The sequence below is a fragment of the Eublepharis macularius genome, chromosome 2 (assembly GCF_028583425.1).
Source record: "Eublepharis macularius isolate TG4126 chromosome 2, MPM_Emac_v1.0, whole genome shotgun sequence".
Classification (NCBI taxonomy): domain Eukaryota; kingdom Metazoa; phylum Chordata; class Lepidosauria; order Squamata; family Eublepharidae; genus Eublepharis; species Eublepharis macularius.
The window spans coordinates 179832771-179859789 of NC_072791.1; the positions used below are offsets into that span (position 1 = coordinate 179832771).

A 27019-nucleotide genomic window follows, 5' to 3' on the forward strand; every position below is an offset into this window, starting at 1 on the left:
AGGCCTCATTGGAGCAGACTAGTAAGGCCCTAAATAAGGTGGCAGGTGTAGTAAGGGTTGCTTAGTAAGTTAGTAATATGCAAACATCCTGAGGTGTCTTACAATAGGGAGAACTAACCAAACCATTTATTTTGGGGGCCATCTGGTCCAAGGACTTGGGGAGGGAACTCTTTTGGTACTGGTCATCAGTGCCTGAACTGGCATGCAGTCTAGTGTAGGGCGGGTGGCCTTAATGGGCAGCAGGCAAAGTTAAGTGAAGAACAGTTGGATTACTGCTCAGGGCTTGGAGCCAGGGTGGGACTGCTATATACTGGGTATATGAGTATCCTCTTAGAGCCAAAACAGACAAGATGCCTGATGTATGGAGGACACGTGTCGGTTTCCTACAAGTTTCCATGGGAAGTGGAAACTTGCAGGAAACCTCTGCCAGGGAGAAGAGGGATTCTCTTTTCCTCTTCTCCCTGGCAAAGGTTCTTTCTCTAGGCATCTCGTCTAGTCCGCTTGGCTCCCTCTTACTGCCACCAGCTCCTCTTGCTCCCCTAAAAGCACTCCGCAGCCAGAAGGAGCTGAGCACTCTGGTGGTGGCGAAAGGGAGCCAATTGTGCTGGCAGCAGTCAGAAGGAGCTGACAGTGGTGATCGACTCCTTGTTCCTCTCACCACCAGCAGCTCTGCTCCCTCTGGCTGTGGAGTGCTTTTAGGGGAGCAAGGGGAGCACGCTGGCAGTGGCGAGAGGGAGCTGAGTGCACCAGCGGCAGTCAGAGGGAGCTGCTAGCGGTGACTGGCTCCTTGTCCCTCTTGCTGCCACCAGTACGCTCAGCTCCCTCTGGCTGCAGAGTGCTTTTAGGCAAGCAAAGGGAGCTGGCAGCAGCGACAGGGAGCCAAGCAGACTAGATGAGACGCCTAGAGAAAGAATTTCTGCCAGGGAGAAGAGGGATTCTATCTTCTCCCTGGCAGAGGTTCTTTCTCACTACACTTCCCGTGGAACCTTGCAGGAAACTGACGCATGTCCTCCACACGTTAGACATCTCATCTGTTTTGGCTCTTAGAGTGCCTGCTCTAATTGAGAGTGGTTGAGTTATCAGTTGCAGTCCAGCTTTTAAAAATGAACCTTAGTTTAACACAAAGCTGTTGTCTGCATCTGCCATTTTAGAGGGTGAGGGACCAAAGTAATATTCTTGCTTTCAGAACTGATAATAAATGTCTTTCATTTAGGTCCTGAGAATATGCCAGAACTCTTTCATATATAACCATGTTGGTTTTACATAATGTCTACGTTTACATGACAGAATATTCATGATTCTGGAAACTGTCCAAACTGTTTTTTTAAGGATTCTGGCTTTGCCCCAGGATACTCCAGCAGCCCTGTACAAGGCTGAACTTGGTCTCCCTTCAGTCAGGGCTGGTGGGCCTGTTTGCCCTGATTAATTGTTTGAGCAAGGAGAGGAATACTTCAGCCAGCCAGCTCTCAAGGCAATGCTTTTTGCTGCTGCAGAGAAATAATGCTTTACTGCATACGATCAGATTCTTCATGGTTACACAGGAGTGTAATATCCAGCTCCAAATTTTCTTCATAATTTGGACTGATCAAAAGGGACCATAACAGAGCTCCAACTCTTTTTAATGTCACCTTCCATAAACACAGAATTGCTTTCACTGCTGTTTGTTTTTACCTGATGCCAACAGCCATGTTAACAGGTTTCTTCACTTGAAAACCTGTAGCTCTGCGCCTGTCTCTCTATGGAACCTTAGAAGTGGAGGATCTTCTTTATTATGTTCTATTCTGCACTCTTTACATGGAGCCTTGATACAAATTTCTTGCAACTGTCTTGGAGACATGAAAATAGCACCCCAAATTTGGAATTTACCGTATGATCGTCAGTGCTTCCTGTGTTCAGTGGCAAGGGGGGGGGGATCTTTCTAACCACATGTCGCCCATATAGTTTCATTGCATGATTTAGCTGCTACAAAAATTTGAGCTAGATCCGTGCTTCACACCTAACTTTCTATAGCTTCATTTGTGTGCTAATTGTGGTTGTTGTTTCTGTTATTGGGGAGTTAGGAAATTTTCAGTGAAATCCTAAGAATAGTTACTCCAGTCTAAGTCCATTGAAATCAATAAGCTTAGACTCGAGTAACTCTGCTTAGGATTGCACTGTTTATCTGTCTTTTTCTTAATTAATTCTTATCTACCATGTTTTTATTATTTCCTATCAACCTCTGCATTTTATGTATACTCTGTTTCATCTAAGATTGTAATGGCTTTTGGCCATTTGCAATAAATTACTACTGCTGCTGCTGCTACTACTACGACTAAATGTACATATGTACTACTAAATGTATATATTGAATAGTTCAACAATAACCAAAGGCAAAAAGATGATGGTAACCAGAAATGTTGTTACTAGACAGCTTAGCTGCTCTCTCTAGTTTATAATACGCTTTAGACTGTTTATTTATTTTAATGAAGTTTTAATGAGAAAGCATATACAACTATAAATCTATACTTTCCAGTGATTTCCCAGTTGACAGCTGACTGTCCATACTACGGGCTAAACTACAAGTGACGAATGACACAAGTTAGACACTTGTCAGCTTCCCTCAAGTTTTGATGGGAAATGTAGGCAGCTTGGCGGAATGTTGGACAAGTGACAGTTGAAAAGTCAATTGGACAGCCTCGGAGAGCCAAGCTGCAAGACCAGGATGCCTACATTTCCCATCAAAACTTGAGGGAAGCTGACAAGTGTCCAACCTGTATCATTCGTCACTTGTAGCTTGGCCCAAAAATATACTGAAGTTCAGAAGGCAGATTCCAAATTTGGGTTACTATTTCTGTATCTCCAACCTCCACCAAATTTCTCTATGTGATTAGCTTCATTCTATTATAGGGAATAAAAGAGATTCTTTTGATTTTTACTTGAAGTGCAAAAATGTCTAGTCCTAGAATTGCTGTTATGTGCTCTGAATTATTCTTACCTTTTCATAGTTTAATGAAATATGTTCAGGATCCTAGAAAGATACAGGCCTACCCTAAACAAATATATATAAATAAAAACTTGCCTACTACTTCTTTAGTTAAATGTCTTCCCTCCACCATTTTTCAGTAGCAATTGGAAACCAGGTGAGGCGTCACTTCAAAGTCAGTGAGGAGAAAGAAAATGATAGAAGTAGAGAAATATTAGTAATGGAAAGAAACATAGTTGACTAAGCAAGGTAAGAGGAAGACAGAAGAAATAAAAAATAAAATAGATTTATTGTCGAAGGCTTTCACGGCTGGAGAACAATGGTTGTTGGGGGTTTTCCGGGCTGTATTGCCGTGGTCTTGGCATTGTAGTTCCTGACGTTTCGCCAGCAGCTGTGGCTGGCATCTTCAGAGGTGTAGCACCAAAAGACAGAGATCTCTCAGTGTCACAGTGTGGAAAAGATGTAGGTCATTTGTATCTACTCAGGAGGGGTGGGGTTGAGCTGAGTCATTCTGTAAGAGTTTCCCAGGGTGTGGAATGCTAATGGCGGGAGGCTTCACTGAATCCTGAGGAGGTTCTTTTGCATATGGATTGGTGCTTGATGTGCTAATCTTCTCTGCAGGGCTATTGTCGGGTGTGGAGTGTTTTGTTGGCCTGGTGTTTTTCAGAACTGGAGCCCATGCTCTGTTCATTCTTAAGGTTTCTTCTTTCCTGTTGAAGTTTTGCTTATGCTTGTGAATTTCAATGGCTTCCCTGTGCAGTCTGACAAAGTAGTTGGAAGTGTTGTCCAGTATTTTGGTGCTACACCTCTGAAGATGCCAGCCACAGCTGCTGGCGAAACGTCAGGAACTACAATGCCAAGACCACGGCAATACAGCCCGGAAAACCCCCAACAACCATAAAATAGATTTATTTAAATAATATGACAGGGCAATCTGCCTTTCTGAAACTGTTTACAGAGGCCTTAATATATCACCAGTGCACTGTATATTCTAAGATACAGTGAATAGACAGTTCAGGTATATATATATATATATATATACCTTATACATGCAACGGATCAAAGAAGCAAGCCTGCCCATGTGCAGGGGTGGCGCAAGGGTCTGCTGCGCTCGTGGCCGGCCGGCCGGCTGCCCCCGCACGCACACTGGCCTGCGTGATGATGTCGCGCATGATGTCATCACAGGAGCGCGTGCCGCCGCCGCCGGCCTGATTGCTGCGGCAGGCGGCCTCCGAGGTCTCCCGCTCAGTTGCCTGCGCCGCCGCAGATGCCTGCCCGCGGTGGCTGCGCCTGGCCGGGGGCTTGTGCTGGCGGCGGCGGTGGCGCAGGGTGGGAGGGATAGGAGGTTGGTGCTTTGTGGCACGCGCTCCCGCCCGCCGCGCCACCTCCAGCGCTCCCTCCGGCACCCCACACCTGCGGCCACCGCCTACCTGGCCTTAATAGGCACGCCGGCCCTGCCCATGTGCCCCCCTCCCTGACATGGAACTTTAAATGAGTTCTAGACATAACACATGTAGGTCCTGATCTAGGGTTACCAGCCTCCAGGTAGTGGCTGGAGATCTCTCGAAATTACAATTGGTTTCCAGGCCACAGAGATCAGTTCACCTGGAGAAAATGGCTACTTTTGGGGTAGACTCTATGGAATTATGCCATGCCAAGGTCCTTTCCCTCCCCAAACCCCACTTTCTCCAGGTTTCTCCAGGTTTCACCACCCAGATCTCCAAGAATTTCCCAACTTGAAGCTGGCAACCCTATCCTGATCACAGACTTAAAAATAAAGGGGAGAGTGTGAAAAGATACTGTGAGCAGGACTTTGCTGTATTAATTCTTGTGTGTGTTCTCCCCTTAGGATTGCCGGCCTGAGGTTGGTAACCAGCAGGAGACTTATTGGTGTGTTTCTTGGGGGGAGCACTGTGACATCGACAGCAAAACAGTGATTTCATTTCCAGCATGACCCAGAAGTGACATCACCACAAAGGGACAACATCTAGCAACACTCTTAACATTTGTCCAAAATTCTATGAGTGAATACTAGATCGTCACCCTTATGTAGTGACAACACTTCTAGGGCATGCCAGAACTGACATCACCCCATCACTGGTAATAGCAATTACCCCTCCCTCCCATTTCCTCCAGGCCTTCCCACTGAATGGCAGTGGAGAGAGAAAGCTGCTGGTGTAGGGTTGCCAGCTCCAAGTTGGGAAATTCCTGGAGATCTCAAGGGTGAAACCTGGAGAAGGCAGGGTTTGGGGAGGGAAAGCACCTTTGCATAGCATAATTCCATAGAGTCCCCCCCCCCCAAAGTAGCCGTTTTCTCCAGGTGAACTGATCTCTGTGGCCTGGAGACCAGTTGTAATTCCAGGGGATCTCCAGCCACTACCTGGAGGCTGGCAACCCTATGCTGGTGCGAGACCTCAAGCCAATCTGGGAGACTTGGCATTCCTGTTTCCCCAGTTTTTCTCATAAGCCCCAGAAGCCTAAGACATCCATTTAACCCACATATTTGTCCTTTATAATAAGGGATTTAAGAGTCAGGATCAGAAAGTTCTAAAAGTTGTTTGAAAAAGTACCATAGTAAATGTTTATTTTTTTAAACTTTATTTTCTTTCTGATTTTTGAATCAATTTCTTGAGTTTCCTTCTTATGCTGCAATTTTCTGTCAGCAGAAAGAGCTTTGCATGCAGATAGTTTCACTATTAAATATTAAATAAAGTAAATTAAGCTTGAAAAACCACCTCAAGCTATTTTCCCTTCTAGGCCTTCCGTAAATCATCATGGTGACACATTGTGGCCTGACCTTATCAGCTGAATGTGGCTCATGAGATCTCTAGAGGTCTAGATTTTAAGACCTCAATAATCCTCGTTTTCATTACTTGCCAGGCAAACCGGGAGAGTTGCCAATCATCAGGCAAGACGGTGGGCTGCTTGATAGGAAATACATCAATACCATTGATCGTGATATCCTTCTAGACCATCATTCAGGGCTAGGCACTGTTTTGTGGTGGTTCCAGTTTTTTTTCTTGTTTGGCATTCCATCAGTGATCCCAAATTCCTGCCCAATGTTTTAATTTAAAAAAAAAAGTATGTATTTTATCTCCACAGTTTCACTTGTTTTAATGTTGTGTTTTTGTTGGGTTTGATGGATTTTAAGATGTGGTTTTGTTTTAATTTGATAGCCATCTTGGTGGCCCTTACAAAGACAGAAAGATGGCGTATAAATTGTGTACAATAAATAAAAATTGTATACAACTGCTTTGGGTTAAAAAACCACATACACACACACAAATAAATCTCATCAAGGCTGAACACAGTCCACCAGCCTGCTAAGTGCCTAAAATCAGGTTTTGCATTCCAAATTAGCAGGAAAAAAGGCCTAAACTGCTCCTAGTGAGCTATCACCTGTGCAGGCCTGACTTATAACAAGCCAGACTATAGACACTGAAGTCTGAGCGATGATTCCCTTTCACAATGTCTTACTTCTCCCCTTCCCTTCTCTGATCCCTAGGAGCAACTTTCCCAGTAAAAACTGTCAGCATAAGGTGAACAAAATATATACAAGATAATTCCTCTGCGTAACTCTGTGATCCCTATTAATGTGATGTTGAGAGGTCATGCCATTGCCCCACACTCACACTTCTCCTTGATGAGCTCAATGAAATCCCCATTGCCTTGGATTAGAGGAGCAGCATTTTCACTCAGCATCCTGAGCCTCCTCCTACTCTTAAGTCTTTCTCCTTGCTGGGTCAAGAGTGAAGGTCTGGCATGTCCACATAGACCAGCTTCCTCCCTCATAAAGGCTTCCCTCCAGTATGCACAAGGCTGACAGGCTGACTTGGCTCCTCCCAGGTGAGTGTCCCACCTACAAAATCTCATCCCCATTTGCCCTTCTGGACCTGCCCCCTGAGTGTCAAGAGCTGCTGTCTTTTTCCAGCTTACCCACCAGCTGTGTAACAGGTTGGGCATTAAAGAACCCATGAGCTGGGTTGTGGCTCCGAGCCATGTTTCAGGCTCAGCCGATTGCCTGCCAGTGATGATCGGCCCTCAGTCCACCCCACCTGGCTCTGCCTCTGACAGGGCTGCCAGAGCCTGCACTTTGATGAAGCCTCTGGGGAGGTCTGGAGGCTGCAGCTGATCTGAAGTAGATGCCAGTCAGCAAGGCCCTCTCTGCCACCTCCCAACAGCCAAGCCTGAGTTCCAGTGGCTTGGATCCAAAAGCTGTTTTCCACTGGTGAAAAGGGGAGAGAGTCCCCTTTAACCACAATAAGGCTATGCAGGGGATCATGTGAAACAGAGATTGTAATAAGGAGGGAAACTGGGCAAGATTAAGCAGAAAAGCTACCAGGATCCAACCCAATGGATTTGTTTTACTTATAACTATCACAGAGATCCCAAGTTCCAAACAGATTTTAACTTCAGAAGCTGTTGTGCTCTTTCTGTTTGTTGAAAACACTTTCATCTTCATTCCCCAAAGAGACTATATTGACTTCAGGGCTGTATGTACAGCACGCACATGTGCATGCGTGCATGTGTGCACATACACCAGTATGTACTGGTACAGTATACCAGCACCTCTTTCAGCCAATGGGTCTTACCATAGAGGCTAGGATGTCAAGCTAGTTCCATGCCCTGAATTTAAGAGACTGGCTTGCGCCCACTCTGCCCCACTTAGTCAAGAGGAGAGAACGGGGTATGTTTCTTCTCTCTCACACACCCCATTTGTTTGGGTTTGGCAGCACAGCCAACTACTGAGCCCCTGCCTCCCAAGCACCTTGGTTTTGGTGCATGGACGCTAAGCCCACCTAAGAGAGTTTCCTTCCCCACCTAAAGCAGCTGCAGTGGCAGCCAGCCAGCATGGGATGGGGCTGCCCAGTCTACTGATGCCACAGCTACTTTGCCCCTCATCTTCCCATTGCATTACTGATTCCTTCTTCCACCTGCCATGCTGCCCTCAATTGCTGCTGCCCCTTGTTGATGGCAGGTGCTGCTATTATGGTTGCTTCCTCCCACTTTCTGTGGGTGTCCCTGCCTTTCTTTCTCACCTATCCTAAGCACCCCAAATTGCCACAACTGCCTCTCCCAGGTGCTGAGTTGCCTGGCACAGCTGCTACAGTTGCAACTGCCTCCCGGGGGGTGTGTGTGTGCCCATCTTCCAACTGCCCTCACTACCCCACATTGCCACAGCCACTGCCTCCCCCAGCTGGGAACTGAGTTACTACTCTTGCCATCCCAAATTTCCATCTCTGCTGCCTCTGCCTGCCAGCAAACTTCATGAGTACAGGTACTTTTTTATTTTACAAAAAAGCACTGATTAACTCGATTACTTTTTTTCTTTTCTTCACTTAACTGAAGTGTCCTAGCGTGATATGTATAAAAGATGCTGTCAGCTCTTTTTCTCACCTGTCTCTTCCCAAACGACATTGTCAACCCAGGCTGTTTTTTGTCAATTGCTACTAACTATCAAGACACATTTCAATTACTTTCATTTAATATCAAGGTTAAAGTAAAGGAAGGTTCTGCCAGTCTGCCTAAAATAGAGTTGTGCGCAGAAGTGTTATTCAAGTTTGATTAATTTTGTTTGGTAAAAATTGTGTTTCTCTTCGTTAATATTGTGTTGCATTCAGGGTCATCGATCAATTCTATAGCTGTTTCCATTGGTTTCCCATCTGTAGTTCTTTCCAATCTCCCAATTGGAAGGAAATTCTTAAGGATTGTATTCCTCATCAAAAGGACACACACACCCCGCCCCAAATTTTATCCAGAGGGGAGAAAGCCTCCCTGTTCAACACTTTTCCAGTTCTGACTCCTCCCCCCCCCATATCTGATTGGGGCACATTTCTCAAGAATTGGGCCCTCCCTGCCAAATTGCAGACAAAGAGGAGAGAGCATCCCTGTTTTGAAGACCTTGAGAATTCTGCTGGGCAAAGCAAGCACATATGTAGAGGCATTCTTTGCACCACTTGGTCACTGATGAAGATAGAGAAGATGGCATATCTGTGTACGTATATGTAAACTCAGTGCCGGGTGAATTCACTTCAGCATTTTTCTTCCCGCTCCTGTCTTAAGGATCACTGGCTGCTCCCACATGGCAGAAATTCTCCATGTAGCTCTCGGTGTTGCTGCAGATGCAGAGGCACTTGCTGTCACAACAAAACATCCTCACAGCAGTCTCTCCCACGTTGTACCATCATAACAATCTATTGTCACAATTTATGTCTTCCTCTGAATTCCCTGCTTGCATTAGAAAAGAATGTATGTATCTCCGCTATAAAGAAGGGCTACAGGATTACTTTTATAAAATTAAAGCAGGAGATTGAGAGGAACTGTAGATTATGGCAATAGATCTTTATAATAGTTCCATAGTCTACCAATTGTCTATTTTTTAAAAGTCCCCAAACACCCTTCTAGTGATGCAGGTAGAGCAAAAGCCAGCTGTGAGGAAATGAGGGAAGGAAAATGGTGCTGATGTGGGCGGGACCTTGGGGAAGGGAATATGCACTTCCCTTCCAGACCACCTGATAAGAGGCTTGTATTGTGCTCTTCTCATAAAGGCTGGAGAAAAGCAGGCTTGGGAAACAGGATACTGAAGAACCAAGGCATATCAGTTTCAGATTTCCCAAGCTTTAATTCCACATCCTTTCATCAGGGTCTCATTTTCACAAAAGATGGAGGGAAATATATAGATTGTTCTTTCATCATCTGTCCCTTGGTTCACACGTGCACATCTATCACTTAACTTTTCATAACTGGATTACTCATTACTAAGTGTTTGGATGTGTGGGCCTACTTCATCAAAAAGCATTGGTGTCAATGATACAGAAGTTTTTTCTGTGATGTATGCTCTGTGACAGCTCATTCTCACTTACAGGTCACAACTAGCGCTCTTATATGTTATAAGAAATGGTTCAAGAGAAGGACTCCCCTCCTTGTGTAGCTTTTGTAACATGCGGAAGAGCCATCAGTGGATTCACTCAAAAACTTTATCTAGCAAGGATGGAATGTCCATTTAATTTACAGGGAAAGCTCCTGGTAGGTTTCTGGCAAGCCAGCGGCAAGCAGAGCCAAGCTCAGTACCTCTGCTCCCACTGCAGGGGTTTCTCCTATTTGGCCAGAGGTGCCAACGATGGTTGTTGGCTCACCCATTGCCTTGACATAACGCTACTGTCAACTTTCGCTTGTTGTGCCTGGCTTACTCCTGCGCTACTTTAAATTCTCAGACTGCCCTTGCTCAATCTTCTGGTTCTCCAAGCTTCAATTCTGTATTCATGTAAAAAATATGGGCATGACCTAACTAGAATTAGGTACTTTATAAAGTCTCACTATTTTAGAGGAGATGTTTGGGCATGTGATTAACACAGGTTGAAATCAGTGGATCTTTAAAGTGCTTAATGTTTTTTAGAATTTCCTTCTCTCTCTCTCTCTCTCTCTCTCTCTCTCTCTCTCTCTCTCTCTCTCTCTCTCTGTGGCCCTTTTCACACTACTTACTTGCTTCCGGAACATCGTGAAATGTAGTGCAAAAACCACGGAAGATAGCGTCTTCTCGCAAGAGTTTTGCGCGACATCGCGAAAAGACGCAATCTTCTGCATTTTTTGCAATACATTTCGCGATGTTCTGGAAGCAAGTAAGTAGTGTGAAAAGGGCCTCTGTGTGTGTGTGAGCGTGCGTGCGTGCATGCTACACTCAGGGTAGTGTAATCAGCATTCCTATTATAGAGATATTTCTAAAATACCCCTATAACTGAACAAGTTATTAATGTATGTATTAAAATTAATATTTATATCATGCTTTTTGTAAGTACTCAATGTGCTCTGTAACAGTCCTGTAGGGAAGGCCGAGCCAGAATCAATTATCCCCATATGACAAATGCTGAAATTCAAAGGCCATTCAGTTGAGTGCTGATCTGAGATCCTCCTTCCTCTCTACTCATCAGCATCACTTATGAGCAAAACATGCTTCATTGCTTTGCAACCATAAATGCAGAACAACCTAGCACCATGGTTCATAACCTTTAATCCCATACCACTCATTAGTACAAAGTACTGTCATCAGAAATCCCCTTATTTTATTTAATGTTTATATACCATCCTTCCAACCACTGTGGCTCAAAGCAGATCCCACAATTAAAATAAAAAACAGACAAGGAAAATACAGTTGTACATCTTTCCCTAAAAATAATACCCTTCTTACAAAATCAAGTGCCCACCTGAAAGGAGTGATTTTATATTTCTTAGAGCAGGAGGGATGGCAAGGGGCTCTCCACACCTCCCGGGGACGTGCTCTATAACAGGAATGGGCCTGTGGTGTGGCAGAATCAGCAGAAGCCATTTCGAATGTGGAGGAGGTTTGTAGATTGTGACCTGGGACATCTTTGTCCCCTCTTAAGAATCACTGCTTTGATACTTCTCAGAAATATTTTGTTTCTCTATATAGTTATACCCTACCTTGCCTCTTGGCTGAAGGTGGCCTATAAATCATAATTAAAACATTACAGATTAAAACCAAGTAAAATCCAAAATATATGCCTTTTAAGATTGCCAGCCTCCACTGATCTCTAGACTACAGCAATCAGTTCTCTTGAAGAAAACGGAGGGTGGCGTCTATAGCATCATAACCAAACTGATCTCCTTCCCCTTCTAAGACTCCACCCTCTTTAGGCTCTGCTCCCAAATCTCCAGGAGCTGGCAACCATACCTTTCCTCCCCTAAAAGATGTTTGCTGTTCATACTCCATCAAAAGTCTTGGTGAAGAACAAGCCTTGTAGCACCTGAAGATCTCCAGCAAGGGGGCTCCCTTCACTTCTTCCAGGAGTCTGTTCCACAGTGTGGGAGCCACGATGGAAAAGGCCTGAGCTCAGGTTGATTCCATACAGGCCACCCAGGTGGCAGCCTGAGGACTAAGCTGATGCACAGGAACATATGGGATGATACAGTCTCTCAGATATGAGGGCCCCAGAATAGAAGCACCCTTTTATCCTATAATGCAGGGTATGGTTGGAATGCATATGCAATCTTGCTGAAGCTAGGCAGGTCTGGGTCTGAGGTGTTTGCTTAGCTGAGCGACTTTCTGGGAGCCTTCTGGTACCTTGAGTTCCATAATAGAACAAAAGCAGAATGCAAAAACAATGACTAGGTAAATAAGAGTTCAGGGGTGGGTTGAGCTGAGACTTACATGAGATAATATAACGGTTCTATAACCATCTCTGCCACTAGGTGGAGCTGTTGTTCATCTGCATGTTTGGGTTCTAGTTCTGTTTTCTGGGGGGAATTTACTGTTTTGCGGGGGGAATTGACTGTTTAAGATGTGCGCTGGAGACAATTTGGAAACCTTTTATTAAAGTTGGTTCCTTAAACAAGCGTGTTAAAATACTCTTTTTAAAAACTAGAAACCCATGACCTTCCACCTTGCTTTAAATGTTCCAAGCGAGACTACATAGTCTGGATGTCAGCACAGTTCAGGCATAATGAACTTGTGTTAGGTCCCAGTTATGTGGAAGAACAGCAAACTTATAAATATTTTAAATACTCTATTTACTTGAAAGGATAACAACCATGAATGTAAAACAACCTCCTTAAAAATGTTACACATTAAAAAAAAATCATAACTCTTAACTTGTTTGCAAATGGAAGACGGCCCCTTCTTTTTGATGACATGCCTTTGAAAAAAACCTTAGTCTTGCATTTGAGTAAACACTGTAAGTAAATTAAGTGAGTGTACCAAATAGGCTCTCTTTCTTTGGAATACAAGAAGGGCCACGCTAGGCCAGACCAACACCCACCATATTCAGCATCCTTTACAAGAATGACACATGAAGCTGCCTTATACTGAATCAGAACATGGATCCTTCAATATCAGTATTGTCTGCTCAGACTGCCAGCGGCTCTCCAGCTGAGGCCTTTCACATCATCTATAACTTGGTCCCTTTAGCTGAAGATGCTGGGGATTGAACCTCAGACCTTCTGCATGTAAAGCAGATACTCTACCACTGAGCCCAAATCCCTCACTTGTTGATTCACCAAAAATTTGCCATAGTTTGCTAGCAGACTGAAGCTTTCCTTCAGTCCTCACTCTGGTATATTCACCCATCATTTCTAGTTATATTTGGCAAGCGATGAGGTCTGTGAGGTCATCCCTTCATTTTGAAAGAACTTTATTGGATGACAGCCTCATTAGTGGCTTCATTAGGATTAGCATGTCACACTTATAAATGCAATTACTTTCTGAGAGCTAGATAGTTTAGCAAAGATTTAATATACCAAAGTATTTTTTTAAATAATTTAGGTGGAACAGAAAATAGAAGCTGATAGTTCCAAACTTGTCTCTGTGTTATTGTTGGGATAAAAGGTTTGGAAATTTATGCTCTCACTCTTCTTCCTCCCTCTTTGCTTAGAAACAGGCTTTCTTTAAAATATGTAAAATATTCTTTAATTTGTAGTCCATGAACAAAATGTACTGTCATTTTTCTTTAGCTTCATACATACTGTGGCTTTATAATACTAATTTTAATATTGCTCTTTACTTTAAAAATGCTGCCATCAAGTGGTATTTCTATGTATAAAAGAATCTGTATTATTTTATCGAGTTTCACAGAGATAATTCATAGAAGATTTTATAGAGGAAATAGCAATCTAAAATTCTTAGTAATATTTTGGAAAACTGCCCTTTCACTTGCTACCTGCTGTGTGAAGGATTTATTTCCTTCTTCAGTATCTCAGTTCTCAAGATTAAATAAGAAATACACTGTACCAAAAAATATCAGATACATACATAGCCAGAGCTTGCATAATGTTACAGATAAAATGAGTCCCCCTTTCCATGGCTATGGAGAAGAGAATCTTAACTTGGTAAAATATAAATGGATTGAATCTATAAGCTGGTGATACACCTGAAAATAGTCATCTAAACAGTTCCTAAAATTATCCAAGTTGTGTTGTTATAAATTGAACTTACTGCATGTGAATAGAGTTCATCAGCAAACCTTACTACAGTCCGCAGTCCCACATGGTTTTTGACTACGCAGGTTCCATGATCCCCAGCACTGCCTTTTTTGGTGGCCAAAGAGGAACTACCCTTTTTCATCAGCAGAAACACTGGCTAGAACCCCATGTCTTAGGGCTTTCTTTCATATTATTGTTCAACAAATGTTTGTGTTTATTGTTTTTGTTGTTGGAGATTCAGATGTCTTTCTGACAATCCTCTTCCATATAAATAGTATATTCCAGGACTACACAGTTCTTTTAAGACCACTTTTACCCCAATCATTTTCTGGAAGCTGATCTTGAGTAGATTTTTTTCCCCTCATGTGTAATTTTTCTTTTGGTTTTGTTTGTCCTGCCTACTCCTGCTCTCCTCCAATCTACTTTTTGATCAGAATTTCATCATAGTTAAACCCCTCCTCTTCTCACTTTCCTTTCCCCTCCTCCTAGTTTTGTTGTCTATCTTTTTTAAATAATCATTTTCATATTGCTATACCAATGTACTGTTGAAACAATAGATGCAGCAGATACTCTAAATGCTTAGGATTCCTTTAAAAAAAGCAATTCTCTCGCTCCTTCCATTGCAGAGATATGCCTTTCCCCTTATATTTCCACAAGGGAATGGGCTGGAGACTTTTTTTAAAATGAAAACTGGGAATTCAGAGAGTGTTGTGCATCTATTGTTACAACGGCAGATCGATATAGCAATACGAAAATGGCGATTTTGTAACAGAATTGCAAAAGCCCTGGTGACCCAAGGGAGAGGGAAGGGTCACTTCTAGTGTCTCCTCCCCAAACTAGCACATTTTGAAAAGCAAATTGCTCTCCAGTCTCCATCCTGACAGAGGTTGGTGCTGGTCTATTGGTGCTGGCCTCCACCTCCTGGCTCTAAGTCAGTTTGAGTGGGACTCTCTGGTTTAGACCACAGGGGTGTGGGGTTAAGTATAGGTGTCAGAGCTGCTTCCATTTTAGGCTTCCCCATGCAAAGACCTTCTCATGTGTTCATTTTCAATTTTTTTTAATCAGCCCTTATATTGATATAGTCAGGGCTTTTTTTCAGGGGGAACGCGGGGGAACGGAGTTCCAGAACCTCTTGAAAATTGTCCCATGGCTGGTGGCCCCGCCCCCGATCTCCAGGCAGAGGGGTGTTTAGATTGACCTCCGGAGGGCAATATAAACTCCCTCTGTCTGGAGATAAGGGGGTGGGGCCACCAGCCATGTGACCATTTTCTCTGAGGGCAACCCACTGAGTTCCACCACCTCTTTTCCCAGAAAAAAGCCCTGGATATAGTGATATGTGGTGTGGAGAGTGCCCTCACATCATAGCTGTCTTATGGCAACCTCTGGTGGGGTTTTCATAGCAAGAGACTAACAGAGCTGCCATTGCCTGCCTCTGCAACCTGATCTTCGTTGGAGGTCTCTCATCCAATTACTAATCAAGACCAACCCTGCTTAGCTTCTGAGATATGATGAGATCAGGCTCACCTGGGCTATTCCATTATTCCCATTATATCCAATATAATGATATAAGAATGCACAAAAAAATAAAAAGGTGTGATGATGCAGTGACATCACTGATGATGCCATTGATGACAACAGCACCCTCACTTGAAAATCCTGATCATTTCAGGCACATGCACAACAAAATAAACCAACTCCCAAACAGCAGAGCTACAGAGGGAGGGCAGATGTGAGGAAGAGCCATAGCCAAACCAAGTCCAATACTGCTAAGAAAATCAGAAAATCAGGAATGTTGACTGTGCATAAAAACCCTAATTTCTCTTGTTCTTCAAAGTTGTCAGGATATAAGCCTTATATTCTAAGATTTTTCTCAGGATATCATATGCTCTCCACACCATAGTGCTAGTATCTATGGCGTTAGGAAACAGGAAGCTTCAAACCTGGAACCCCAGGTATACAGACTTCTGTCTCCAGGCAATTCTTATGGCTCACCAATCAGATTCTCCTTGTTTTCCCACCACATACGGAAACACCCCAATTGTCTTAGCTCAAATTAACTCAGAACACCCAATAGATACAGAGGCTTGTACCAAGTGTCCATATTAAATGACCTCATTTACATGGTATATGGGTTGACTGGGCGTATGGAGAAGACCCAAAAGAAGTTGTTGGCACACATTTGGGCCATCCTTCCTGCCTTCATTGACCACTTTGCTCACCCTACTTGCAAACCACCAAATTTGATGATTCTTTCTTGAAGCTTTCAGAGAAGATATCCTAACTGCCCTTCAGGATAGATCATGTGATTTTCTTTCTATGTGGATGTAAAACCACAATAGGAAGACTTCAGATTCACAGCCTCATTTTAACAGGCTCACTGGTGTATGATAGAAACAAATATCTTTTTCTTATGGAATGTGTAGCTGGTAAACGTTCCTCCCTTTGCGTGTGTCTTTTTTGTTGCAGTTTTTCTAATGTTTGCCTTAGCAAGCTGCTGCTTTGCTCTGGTATGTCATTTTGACAAAACCTCGTGTTAGATCTGATTGATTATAGACTGGCATTTACATCTGCCTTACTGATGAGAAATTGGAAGCCTGACTGTCTCTGTTGCTGTTCTATAATTGTGGTAATTTGGGCATTAATTGTTGCATTTGTATTAATTCCATTGTGTTTACCTGACTCTAGTAAACCCTTTTTTACCATCATTAAATGAATTGACTCAATACTTCCTTTGTGTTTGGTCAGGTGATGTTGATTCTCCACTGGATTGGGTTATATAACATGGGAGGGTTGAGCGATCTCCCTTCCAGAGTTAGTTGTTTTTCCCCTGGTAATGAATGACAGCACCACCATGGGTCCCCAGTATAGATTAGGAGTGTGCAATCTGGCTTTCTGAACTGGATTTTATAACCTGATTTATGCCAATTCAGCTAAATCTGGCTTTGCTGATTCAGATGAGAGAATCCTGGATCTGATCCAGGAAGCCAGATCTAAAGAGCCAAATTAATCCTGTTTAATCCAGTTAATTTGGCAACTGCAGCTTCAGCCTTTTGGCTGGCTGCTTCCTGGGCTTCTCCCATGTTTTTTTTTCCGAAGAAGGGGAGGGGGGAGAGGGGAGTGAGGCAGAGAGGGGGAGTGAGTGGCCAATCCAGGCACTCCTTGTTTGGTCAGTGGGATTCCTGGATAAGGAGAGAGTTTTCTTAAACTGCCTGCAAGGAGTTTAAAAAGCAGGCTTGGTTGTTTTGAGTGGTCTGGTCTTCTGGAGACTGTGAAGAGATGTGCTGCTGAGTGCTGTTGTTGCTTGTGGCCTGCTCTTTTTGCCTTTGGATCACCCACCACCAATGGATCTGCTGCCTGCCTTCGTTGCTGCTGCACTGCTGTGTGCCTGCCTCTGCCTGGAGAAAGTCCTGCACTTCTTGCTGAAGGACTTCTACCTCGTTTGAGAGCTGTAGACTCACTGGGTTAAAGGCAAGAGTTGCTGCCTGTTTTGCTTTGGGGTGGGGGGGGGTCTTCCAGAAACTTGAGGATTCTTTTTTGGCGATTCAGGAGTAGGTTCTCTGAAAATTTGGTGGAGTTTGCTTGAAAAATGCTCCCCTCCAGCCACTTGGATAGTTTTCCCTATAGGGAATAATGGCTAGATAAATCCAGGATTTTCTGATTTTACCAAACCAGATTAGAGAATCATACCCAGATTTCAGGGATACCAATTTCTTGGGGGGGGGGGGGAATCCCTGAAACTCACATCCAGATCAACCAACGTTTTTTTCAGGCACACCTCATGTATAGACTGGAAGCAAGATTGTCACATATACGTTAACTCTAGTGGTATTACTTGGTTTGCACTTTGGATGCATTCAGAGGGTTGCCTCTAGAGGCCAGGAAACAAACTTGAGAAGCCATTCATGTAACAGGTGGCAGATAGCATCCATCTTTAGTGCAAAGGAGTGACAAAATGTCTCACACGTTTCACAAATTTTGAAGTAGACCTTGTGAGGTTCTGCAGTTGATTATATTTATTTTTTACTTGCCAGAATATGAGTACCTCCCCAACCGTACACTCAAACACAGGAACTTTCTTGATGTCTGTTAAATTCAAAGAAAAACCTACCAGACTATCTTCTTGAGGTGTTTGACCTTTCCACCCCTCCCCCAAGAAATTCACTGGGGTTAGAAAAAACGGTCTTTTCTCAAAATTTCATTAATGTTTTGACTAAGCAGGGATCTCAGAATTCACCATAAATGTTATTTTAGGCAGAATGCAGCAGCTGTTCCACTAGCTTCTTTCATATTTACCTTCCTGTAACAGGAGTATTCTCCCATCCAACCCTTTTCTGCAAATCACAATTTGGCAACGAGTTTACGGCTATTTTGCATTAAACATAAAATGTGAGTGTTTGTCTTTTGTTTGGATGTAAGTTGTATGTTTAGTCAATTGGACAAGGAAGCTGGGCAGATGAATGGAACTTGAAGGGAAAGCATATGTTTTAAAAGACATGAATAACATAGATTTCATGTTGATGTACATAATATCTTGGTTTGTGTATATCAAGTTATGAATAGATTTATGTCTGAAAGTAATTTCATGTTTACTGTTAAACTGCATGAGAATGTTTAGGATTTTTGCATTTATGAAGCATACGTAACACTTTTTTTTCCCCTCCATAAGGGTTGTTTGGTTGGATTTGACATGGCTCATGCTGTTGGTAACATTGAACTGTGTCTGCATGATTGGGGAGTAGACTTTGCCTGCTGGTGTACCTACAAGGTAAGAATATTTGTGTGTTTGTGTTATGTGCCATCAAATCACCTCCGACCTATAGCAACCCAGTGAATGAAAGACCTCCAAAACATCCTGTCATTAACAGACTTGCTCAGATCTTGCAAAATGGTGGACTCAGCTTCCTTTATTGAGTCATCTGACAAAGAGAACTGTGATTCTCAAAAGCTTATGCTACAGTAAAGTTGGTTAGTCTTAAAGGTGCTACTGGACTCTTTTCTACTTTGCTACTACAGACTAACACGGCTAACTCCTTTGGATTTATTGAGTCAAGCCATCTTGTTTTAGGTCTTCCTCTTATCCTACTGCCTTCCACTTTCCCTATCATGATTGACTTCTCCAGTGAGTCTTGTTTTTTCATGATGTGATCAAAGTAGCCTCAGTTTTGTTATTTTAGCTTCTAAGGAGAATTCAGGCTTGATATGATCTAGAAACCCCTTATTTGTCTTTTGGCCATCCATGCTATCTGCAAAACTTTCCTCTTGCACCACGTTTCAAATGAGTCAATTTTCTTCCTATCAGCTTTCTTCATTGCCCAACTTTCACATCCATACATAGTAATGGGAAATACCATAGTTTGGATTAATTTTCATCTTGGTCTTCAGAGACATCTTTATTTTTAAGAATCTTTTCTAGTTTCCTCAAGGCTGCTCTTCCACATCTCAGTCTTCTTCTGATTTCTTGGTTACAGTCTCCTTTTTTGTTGATGATTGAGCCAAGGAATAGAAAATCTTGAACAACTGCAATTTCCTCATTGTCAACTTTAAAATTGTGTAATTCCTCAGTAGTCATTACTTTTGTCTTCTTGGTGTTCAGCTGTAATCCTGTTTTGGCGCTTTCTCCTTTAACCTTACTCAGTAGTCATTTCAAATCTTCACTATTTTCTGCCAGTAATGTGGTGTCATCTGCATATCTGAGATTGTTAATGTTCCTTCCACTAAGTTTCACTCCACCTTCTTCTAAATCTAATCCAGCTTTCCTTATGATATGCTCTGCATAGAGGTTGAATAGGTAGGGAGATAATATATATCCTTGCCAATTGGAAACCATTCTATTTCCCCATATTCTGTCCTAACAGTAGCCTCTGGTACAGGTTGCACATCAAAGCAATGATATGTTGTGGCACTGCTGTTGCTTTTAATACTCTCCATAGCTTTTCATGATCCACACAGATAAAAGCTTTGCTGTAATCTATAAAACATAGACTGATTTTCTTCTGAAATTCCCTGGTATATTCCGTTAGCCATCGTAAATTTGCAGTGTGATCTCTAGTGTCTCTTCTTTTTCTGAATCAAGCTTGAATGTCAGGCATTTCTTGTTCCATACATGGTAAGATTCTTTGCTGTGGAATTTTGAGCATCACTTTGCTTGCATAGGAAATTAACGTGATTTTGCCATGCTCTTTGGCTTTTACCTTTTTTGGGAATTGGAATGTAGACTGAGCGTTTCCAAACTGTGGGCTGCTGTTTTGTTTTCCATTTTGTTAACAGATTTTTATTGAGATTTTGATGAACTCAGTTTCTGTAGCTTGAAATAGCTCTATTGGTATTCCATCTACTCCAGGTGCTTTGTTTCTCCCAATTGCTTTGAGTGCTGCTTTTATTTTACTTTCTAAGATTTCTTGTTCTTTGTCAAAAGATTCTTTTTCAAAGGTCCAGAAGAGTTAGCCATGTTAGTTTGTAGTCACAAAATAGTAAAGAGTCCAGTAGCACCTTTAAGACTAACCAACTTTATTGTAGCATAAGCTTTCGAGAACCACAGTTCTCCTCTTCGGATTCATCTGAAGAAGAGAACTGATGTTCTTGAAAGCTTATGCTACAATAAAGTTGGTTAGTCTTAAAGGTGCCATTGGACTCTTTACTATTTTTCAAAGGTATCTGTCATCCTTCCATCTCCTCTGTATAGTTCTTCAGTGTATTGTTTCCATCTTTATTTAGTCCTGAGCAGATATGCATTTTTGTGTTGATATTTCAGCATCCCGAGCCCTGGCTTGAATTTCCCTTTGATTTCCTGGATCTTGTAGAATAGATTTCTTGTTCTTCCTTTTTTGTTGTTCTATTCAATTTCTTTGCACTGGTTGTTATAATAGATTTTTTTAACTCTGCGTGCAAGTTGCTAAAAAGCTGCATTTAGAATTCTGACTCTATTTCTGTCACCTTTAGCTTCTCATCTGTCTTTACCAATTTTAAGAGTTTCTTCAGTCATCCATTTAGGTCTCTTCTTTCTTTTGGCTATGGGAATAGTCTGCACATTCTTTATTGACAATTTCTCTGGTTTCAGCCCATAGTTCTTCTGGTGCACAATCAATTAAACTTAGCATTGCAAATCTGTTCTCTACACGGTCCTTAAATTCTTCAGGAAGTTTAGACTGTATTTTTTCTCTATTATTCTTTAGTGTTTCTCTTCAGCTTTAGTCTAATTTTTGAAGTTGGCAACTCATGTTCTGTACCACAGTCTGCTCCTGTCTTGTTTTATGTTCTCCATCTTCTCCTTCCTATTATGTAATCTATTTAGTTCCTGTATTGGTGATTTCCACATATACAATGGTCTTTTTGGTTGCCTGAAGCATGTGTTAGGTTGTTGGCTTCAAAAAATTCTATTAGATGCTCTCCTGCTTCTTTTCGTGACCCTAGTCCAAATTTCCGAACAATGTTTGATTCTGCTTTTTCTCTTGCTTTTGCATTCCAGTTACCTATGATTATCAACATGTCTTGTGTTTAGTTGTATAATCAATTTCATTTTTTTATTTCTTCCTACTCTGCATCTGTAGTTGGGGCATGAACTTGAATGATGGTTATGTTAACAGGCATTCCATGAAGCCTGATTGTATTAATTGGTCAGACTATGCATTGTAGCTCTTGACTGCTTGTGCTATGTCTTGCATCACTATTAGAGTAACACCATTTCTGTTGAGTTTGACATTTCTACAGTAAAACACTTAGTGGTTTTCTGACTGAAAATGTCCTGAGTCAGTTCGCATTAGTTCTCTCATCCCAGGATTGCAATGTTTAAATGTTCCATTTCTTGTTTTATGATTTCTAGCTTATCTGGCATAATACTTCTCACATTCCATGTTCCTGTCACACTGCTTTGGATGTTCATTTTGCATTTATTCACATCTGCAACTGGATGGCCTTTCATCTTTAATCCAGTCCAATAATTAAAAACAGCACTATTTGTACTTGTCCTCAGCTCTTCCCCAGTAGTCAATAGAGTGCCATCCAACCTGGGGGGTCCTGTCTTCCAGCACTATATCATCTTTCATTTTGGAATGTCTCATCATAGGGTTTTCAAGGTAAGAGATAAGCAGAAGTGGTTTACCATTGCCTTCTTCTACACAGTACTAACCAGGGTTAGCTGAAGTGACACTACCGTTGTCTGAGACAAGCTACAAGTGATGCCTGACACAGGTTGGATATTTGTCAGCTTACCTCAAGTTTTGATGGGAAATGTAGGCATCCTGGTCTTACAACTTGGCTCTCCATTTAACTGAAGTTTACAGAAACCGCCCCCCCCCCCACACACACATAGCAGAGGGGAAGGGGGAGTCCGGCGAGAACCCAACGCTTGCACTCCCTCCTGACCACATGTTCTCCCTCCCATAGACTGCCGCTCTGTAAACTTCAATTAAATGGAGAACCAAGCTGCAAGACCTGGATGCCTACATTCCCATCCAACCTTGAGGGAAGCTGACAAGTGTCCAACCTGTGTTAGGAGTTACTTGTAGCTTGGCTCTGTGAAAGATCCTCCGCCAGTGTTACTTCCACTACTGCTGCTGCCCAGTAGCTAGCCTTCAAGAATTCCTCTGCTCCCATCACCATTGAAACAGTCAATTCTCTTCTGCTGATATGATCAATGATTCCTGAAAGCGGTCGGTGCGTCTTAGTCTGGTGTCTCAGCTTTGAGCATTCTACCTTGAGTGACTCTTCCAGGAATGTAGACTCTTGACCAAGACTGACAGTGTTGCTCTCAGCTTCACTGAGAATATTTATAGTGTTCCAGTAATTACATTTCAGTGGATTCTGCAGAAACATACTCAGAATCAAACAGGTTTTTTTTTTGAGGTGCTTAAATGTAGAAGAGATTGTTCAGTTATCATTTTATATAAACACATTTGAAGTGTGACATTTTAAATTCATTTAAAATAGATTAGAAAATAGATTAGAAATAGATTAGAAAATCAGAGTTGGATTCTGTAAATTGTTCTCACAGATGCCGATCTTTCTTGCTTTCCCTCTCTGCTTCCCTTTGACACCTGAAAAGCTGGTCTGGGCTTAGGCCAAATGGCAGACTCCCTGGACCAAAGGTCTTGGGGCAGAGGAGGGGAGTGAAAGCTATTTTGACTGATTCCTCCTTTCCACTAAGATCAGTAGCTCCCAGTAAAGACCAGCATGGGTGCACTAAGGATCCTTTGGCCTATTCAGAACCAAAGGCATGGAAAAGCATCCCTCAGCCCTACGAACTTTGGCCTCCAATGTCATTTCCAAGGGACTAGATGTCTCTGCTCCAGCCAGAAAACAGGTCCACTGAGCTAAACCTCTTTGAGGAAGAACATTCACACAGCAAAGCCACAAACAATTTGAAAGACACTGAGTCCAAACATCTATTGATGTAGAATTCACCGGCCAAAATATATGACTCAGGTTTGGCTAGAATAATAAACAGTGGTACTGGGAACTTCCTTTACATAAACAGTTCCAAGGCAATAAAATCTTCCACCCAGGAAAGATCATTTGCTCATCTCTGTGTTAAGAATGATATCTTGTCAAATCAGTCACTCTTCCTGCACCATCAAAGGTATTCAGATGCTTAATTCTATATAGCTTAATTTCACTGTCCTATCACAGGCTGTACTCCAAAATTAGCACTAGTGGGCACTCTGATCCATATTTCTCCAATCGCTATCTAGAATGGAGTTTGTCAGTCTCAACCTGCATACAAAGTTCTGGACCAAAAGTTACTTTCCCCATCAGTATCTAGGTAAACTTAGGTGTATAAGAAGGGCCACACAAGTCCTTTCATCCTGTATATCGTTCTCTCACTATCTTCTGCTTGCTACAGAACACTAAAATACTGGAGCATTCCTCTTCCAGACTGGTGGGATATGACTTTATTGGGTTTTGTTTTAGTTCCTTTTCAGGTCTTAGTTTTTGAATCTGTACTTTGTCGGGGTAAACACAGAAACTTGCAGGTTGAGTATATGGTCTCTCTCATCTTTCTTTCTGTAGTTTGAATTCCTGCATCAGTTCTGGCATATGTGTAAAAATTGAACTGGCATGGTTCCAATTGGACCCCAGTACTTGTGCACAGTCTGTATACATGTAAAGGGTATTCTGACATGACAGACCAGCTCAAAGACTGATTTGGGTAACAAACCCATACATATATCTAAATAAAAGTACTTCCATCAATTCGGTATCAAATGCCAAATTAAGGGTTTTTTTTTTAAAACACACTTCCAAAAGATGTTGAAGCTTCTACGATGGGAATGAGTTCCACTAATCTGGAACAGCCACTAAAGAAATTACTTTACTTTGCTAATATTACACAAATCTATGCAGAGCAAAAAATGAAGCTTTTTTTCAGGTTGAGTCATAGTCACTGACATCATAGTCTATCTATTACTTTCTGCATAGAATGAGGACACTTGACTCCTGTGTGTATAATGAAATGAATACCTTTAAATGATTGATTTTATTTTACAGTATCTAAACACGGGAGCAGGTGGTCTAGCTGGTGCCTATATTCATGAGAAACATTCTCAGACTGTAAAACCGATGTAAGTATATTTTACTTTTTTAGGAAGACCCATTCTAATATTGAAAAGCTTTTCATTCGTTTGTTATCACAAATGTTGTTATAGAAAAGCATGAAGTTGAGAAGCAGAGATATGAGAACCAGAAAATTTAATAGCAAGGAGATCTTATTCACTGTTAATGTCTGTTAACTGTCAAAATAACAGTTTCCATAAAAATATCTGAAACGTTTTAGGCACTTTGTTCATAGCTATTAGTATAGTTAAGAATAGACATACAGAAAAGTATAATATTAATAACAACAACAACAACAACAACAACAACATTCAATTTATATACCGCCCTTCAGGACAACTTAATGCCCACTCAGAGCGGTTTACAAAGTGTTATTATTACCCCACAACAGTCACCCTGTGAGGTGGGGGGGGGCTGAAAGAGCTCCAGAGAACTATGACTCGCCCAAGGTCACCCAGCTGGCTTCGTGGAGGAGTGTGGAATTAAACCCAGCTCTCCAGATTAGAGTCCCGTGCTCTTAACCACTACACCAAACTGGCTCTAATAACAACAACAATAACAACAACAACAACAATAACAACAACAAGAATTAGTCTGGACTCAGCAATGTTAGAAAATTATTGTCAGCAACAATGAGAAAACGGTGCACAAAACTGACAGCTAATGGAGTGGAACTAGGATGTGTCCGTATCAGGCGTGGAATATTTCAAGGTGATTCCTTGTCATCTTTATAGTTTGTCATTGTTATGATACCACTAACAATGATACTGAATAAAACACATAGCAGATACAAGATTTCTAAGGGAGCAGGAAAAATATATCATTTATAATAACAACAAAAAAGCCCCAATAACAATTGGGATTTCAAAATCCAAACAAATAAGAAGTTAGAACATAATATTCCAGCTATTATTGTGGTTGAAAGTTAGAAGGTAAAACTGATCAATATGGCAATCCCAGCTGACTGTGGGATGGAAGAAAAAGAGATTGAAAAGATAAAATATCAAGATCTAAGATTTGAAGTTCAGTATCTCTGTGAGAAACGTACAATGGTTATTCAAGTAGAGACACAGGTGCTACATGTTATTCTAAAAGGACTAACCAAACATCTAGGTGATATCAGAATAGACAGGATAACAGCTGGACAGCTGCAAACAGCCTCACTATTTGGAACATGCCACATACTTAGGTGATACCTGACTGACTCCTAGATTCTTGGATAAAATTCAAGTTGGTGAAGAATAAAAAAAATTCAGCCCAAACTTCTAGTTGTCTGTAATAACATCTAATAATGATTATGATGGTGATGTTCAACTTTTTCAGAATGCATAGATAAATTATTAGATATCAATAATACTTAAAAATTTGTTGAAATGCATTGTTTGTGTGTGTGTATGTTTGTACTGATAAAGTAAATCCATGGATTTTAAGGCCTGGCATTATTATAAGAACTATTTAGCAGAACCCCACATTGCAGGAAATGTAAACCAGCATTAAGTCATTGTGTGTTAAGCTAGAACAATACTTTTACTTGCTGCTATTGACAGGAAATTTAACAGCTCTGCTATAACATGATGTTGTGTTGATATTTTGCATTATTTCAGGACCATGTAGAAAGAACTCTGGAGTCACTATAAAAGGAAACCAGTCAAAAGAGATTTATTGAAAGTACTGGATTCTATAAACCATGAATCAAAGGTGTTCATAGACCTCTCTCCTCCTCCTTCCCCTTGCAAGGCTCCCTTAAAATTTCCTAGAGTAGGGCTTGAAAAAATACCTAGTATTTTAAGCAGTGATTTTATCCTTGTGTCTCTCAATGAGAAATACAAAAATGTATTCATCATTTCACATCAGACTATCTTTCATGGTATGGCATAAAAATGCATGTGCATGAAGTTCTTGTCATTGCTTGCTTATATGTTAATTAGAAAATATGGTAATTACTATACAAAATTCTGCAGACTGAAAAACTAGTCTGGCTGCTAAATTTTTAGGCTGGCTTCTAGAACCAAAGACAATTTGTCAAAGCCTGTTCTAAGGGTCAGAAAAATCTCAAAGAATGGAGAATCAGTGTAGGGGAGTGCAGTGCAGGGCAAGAGGATGACACTAAACAGAGCAAGAAGTTGTGACATTTCTGTCAGTGTTTTCTGGCTTTAGTCCCTTGTGCCACATCCTGCATTGTCTTCTTGTGGGATCCTACTGATCCTCAGGAGCAGGTTTTTAGATGGCACAGGAGGCTCCAAGGAGAGTGGCAAAGATTCAGTCCATGAATTTCTGCTGTTCATAGGATCCAACTCATTGTGTTTTCATCACAGCTGCAGAATAGTACTAAGAGCCTGTTTTAATTTAATGCACATGCATGCAGTTTATCGCTTCTTCATTCATGCCATTCAGTCACGTACTTACTTTTTTTTTGGTTAGTCACCTCTTCAGTTTGTCAGGTATCACAGGCTCAAATTGGGAGGTCAAATAGACATGTACCAACTGTTTACTTGCAACACCTGGTCAAAAAGAGGCAACTTCAGACAGAAACCTCTGAAGTGAAGACATACAACCAGTTAGTTAGATGACCAGGAG

The 27019-nt window shown here is 41.7% G+C and overlaps 1 protein-coding gene across 1 annotated transcript in view; it reads left to right on the plus strand.

The window, feature by feature from the left end:
* KYNU (kynureninase) overlaps nucleotides 1–27019 on the plus strand; it is a 227509-nt gene that overhangs the window by 158522 nt on the left and 41968 nt on the right. The window contains exons 9-10 of the mRNA XM_054972577.1: nucleotides 18561–18659; nucleotides 24377–24450. Of these exons, the coding sequence (XP_054828552.1) occupies nucleotides 18561–18659; nucleotides 24377–24450 (173 nt within the window). The remainder of the gene's footprint in view (nucleotides 1–18560; nucleotides 18660–24376; nucleotides 24451–27019) is intronic.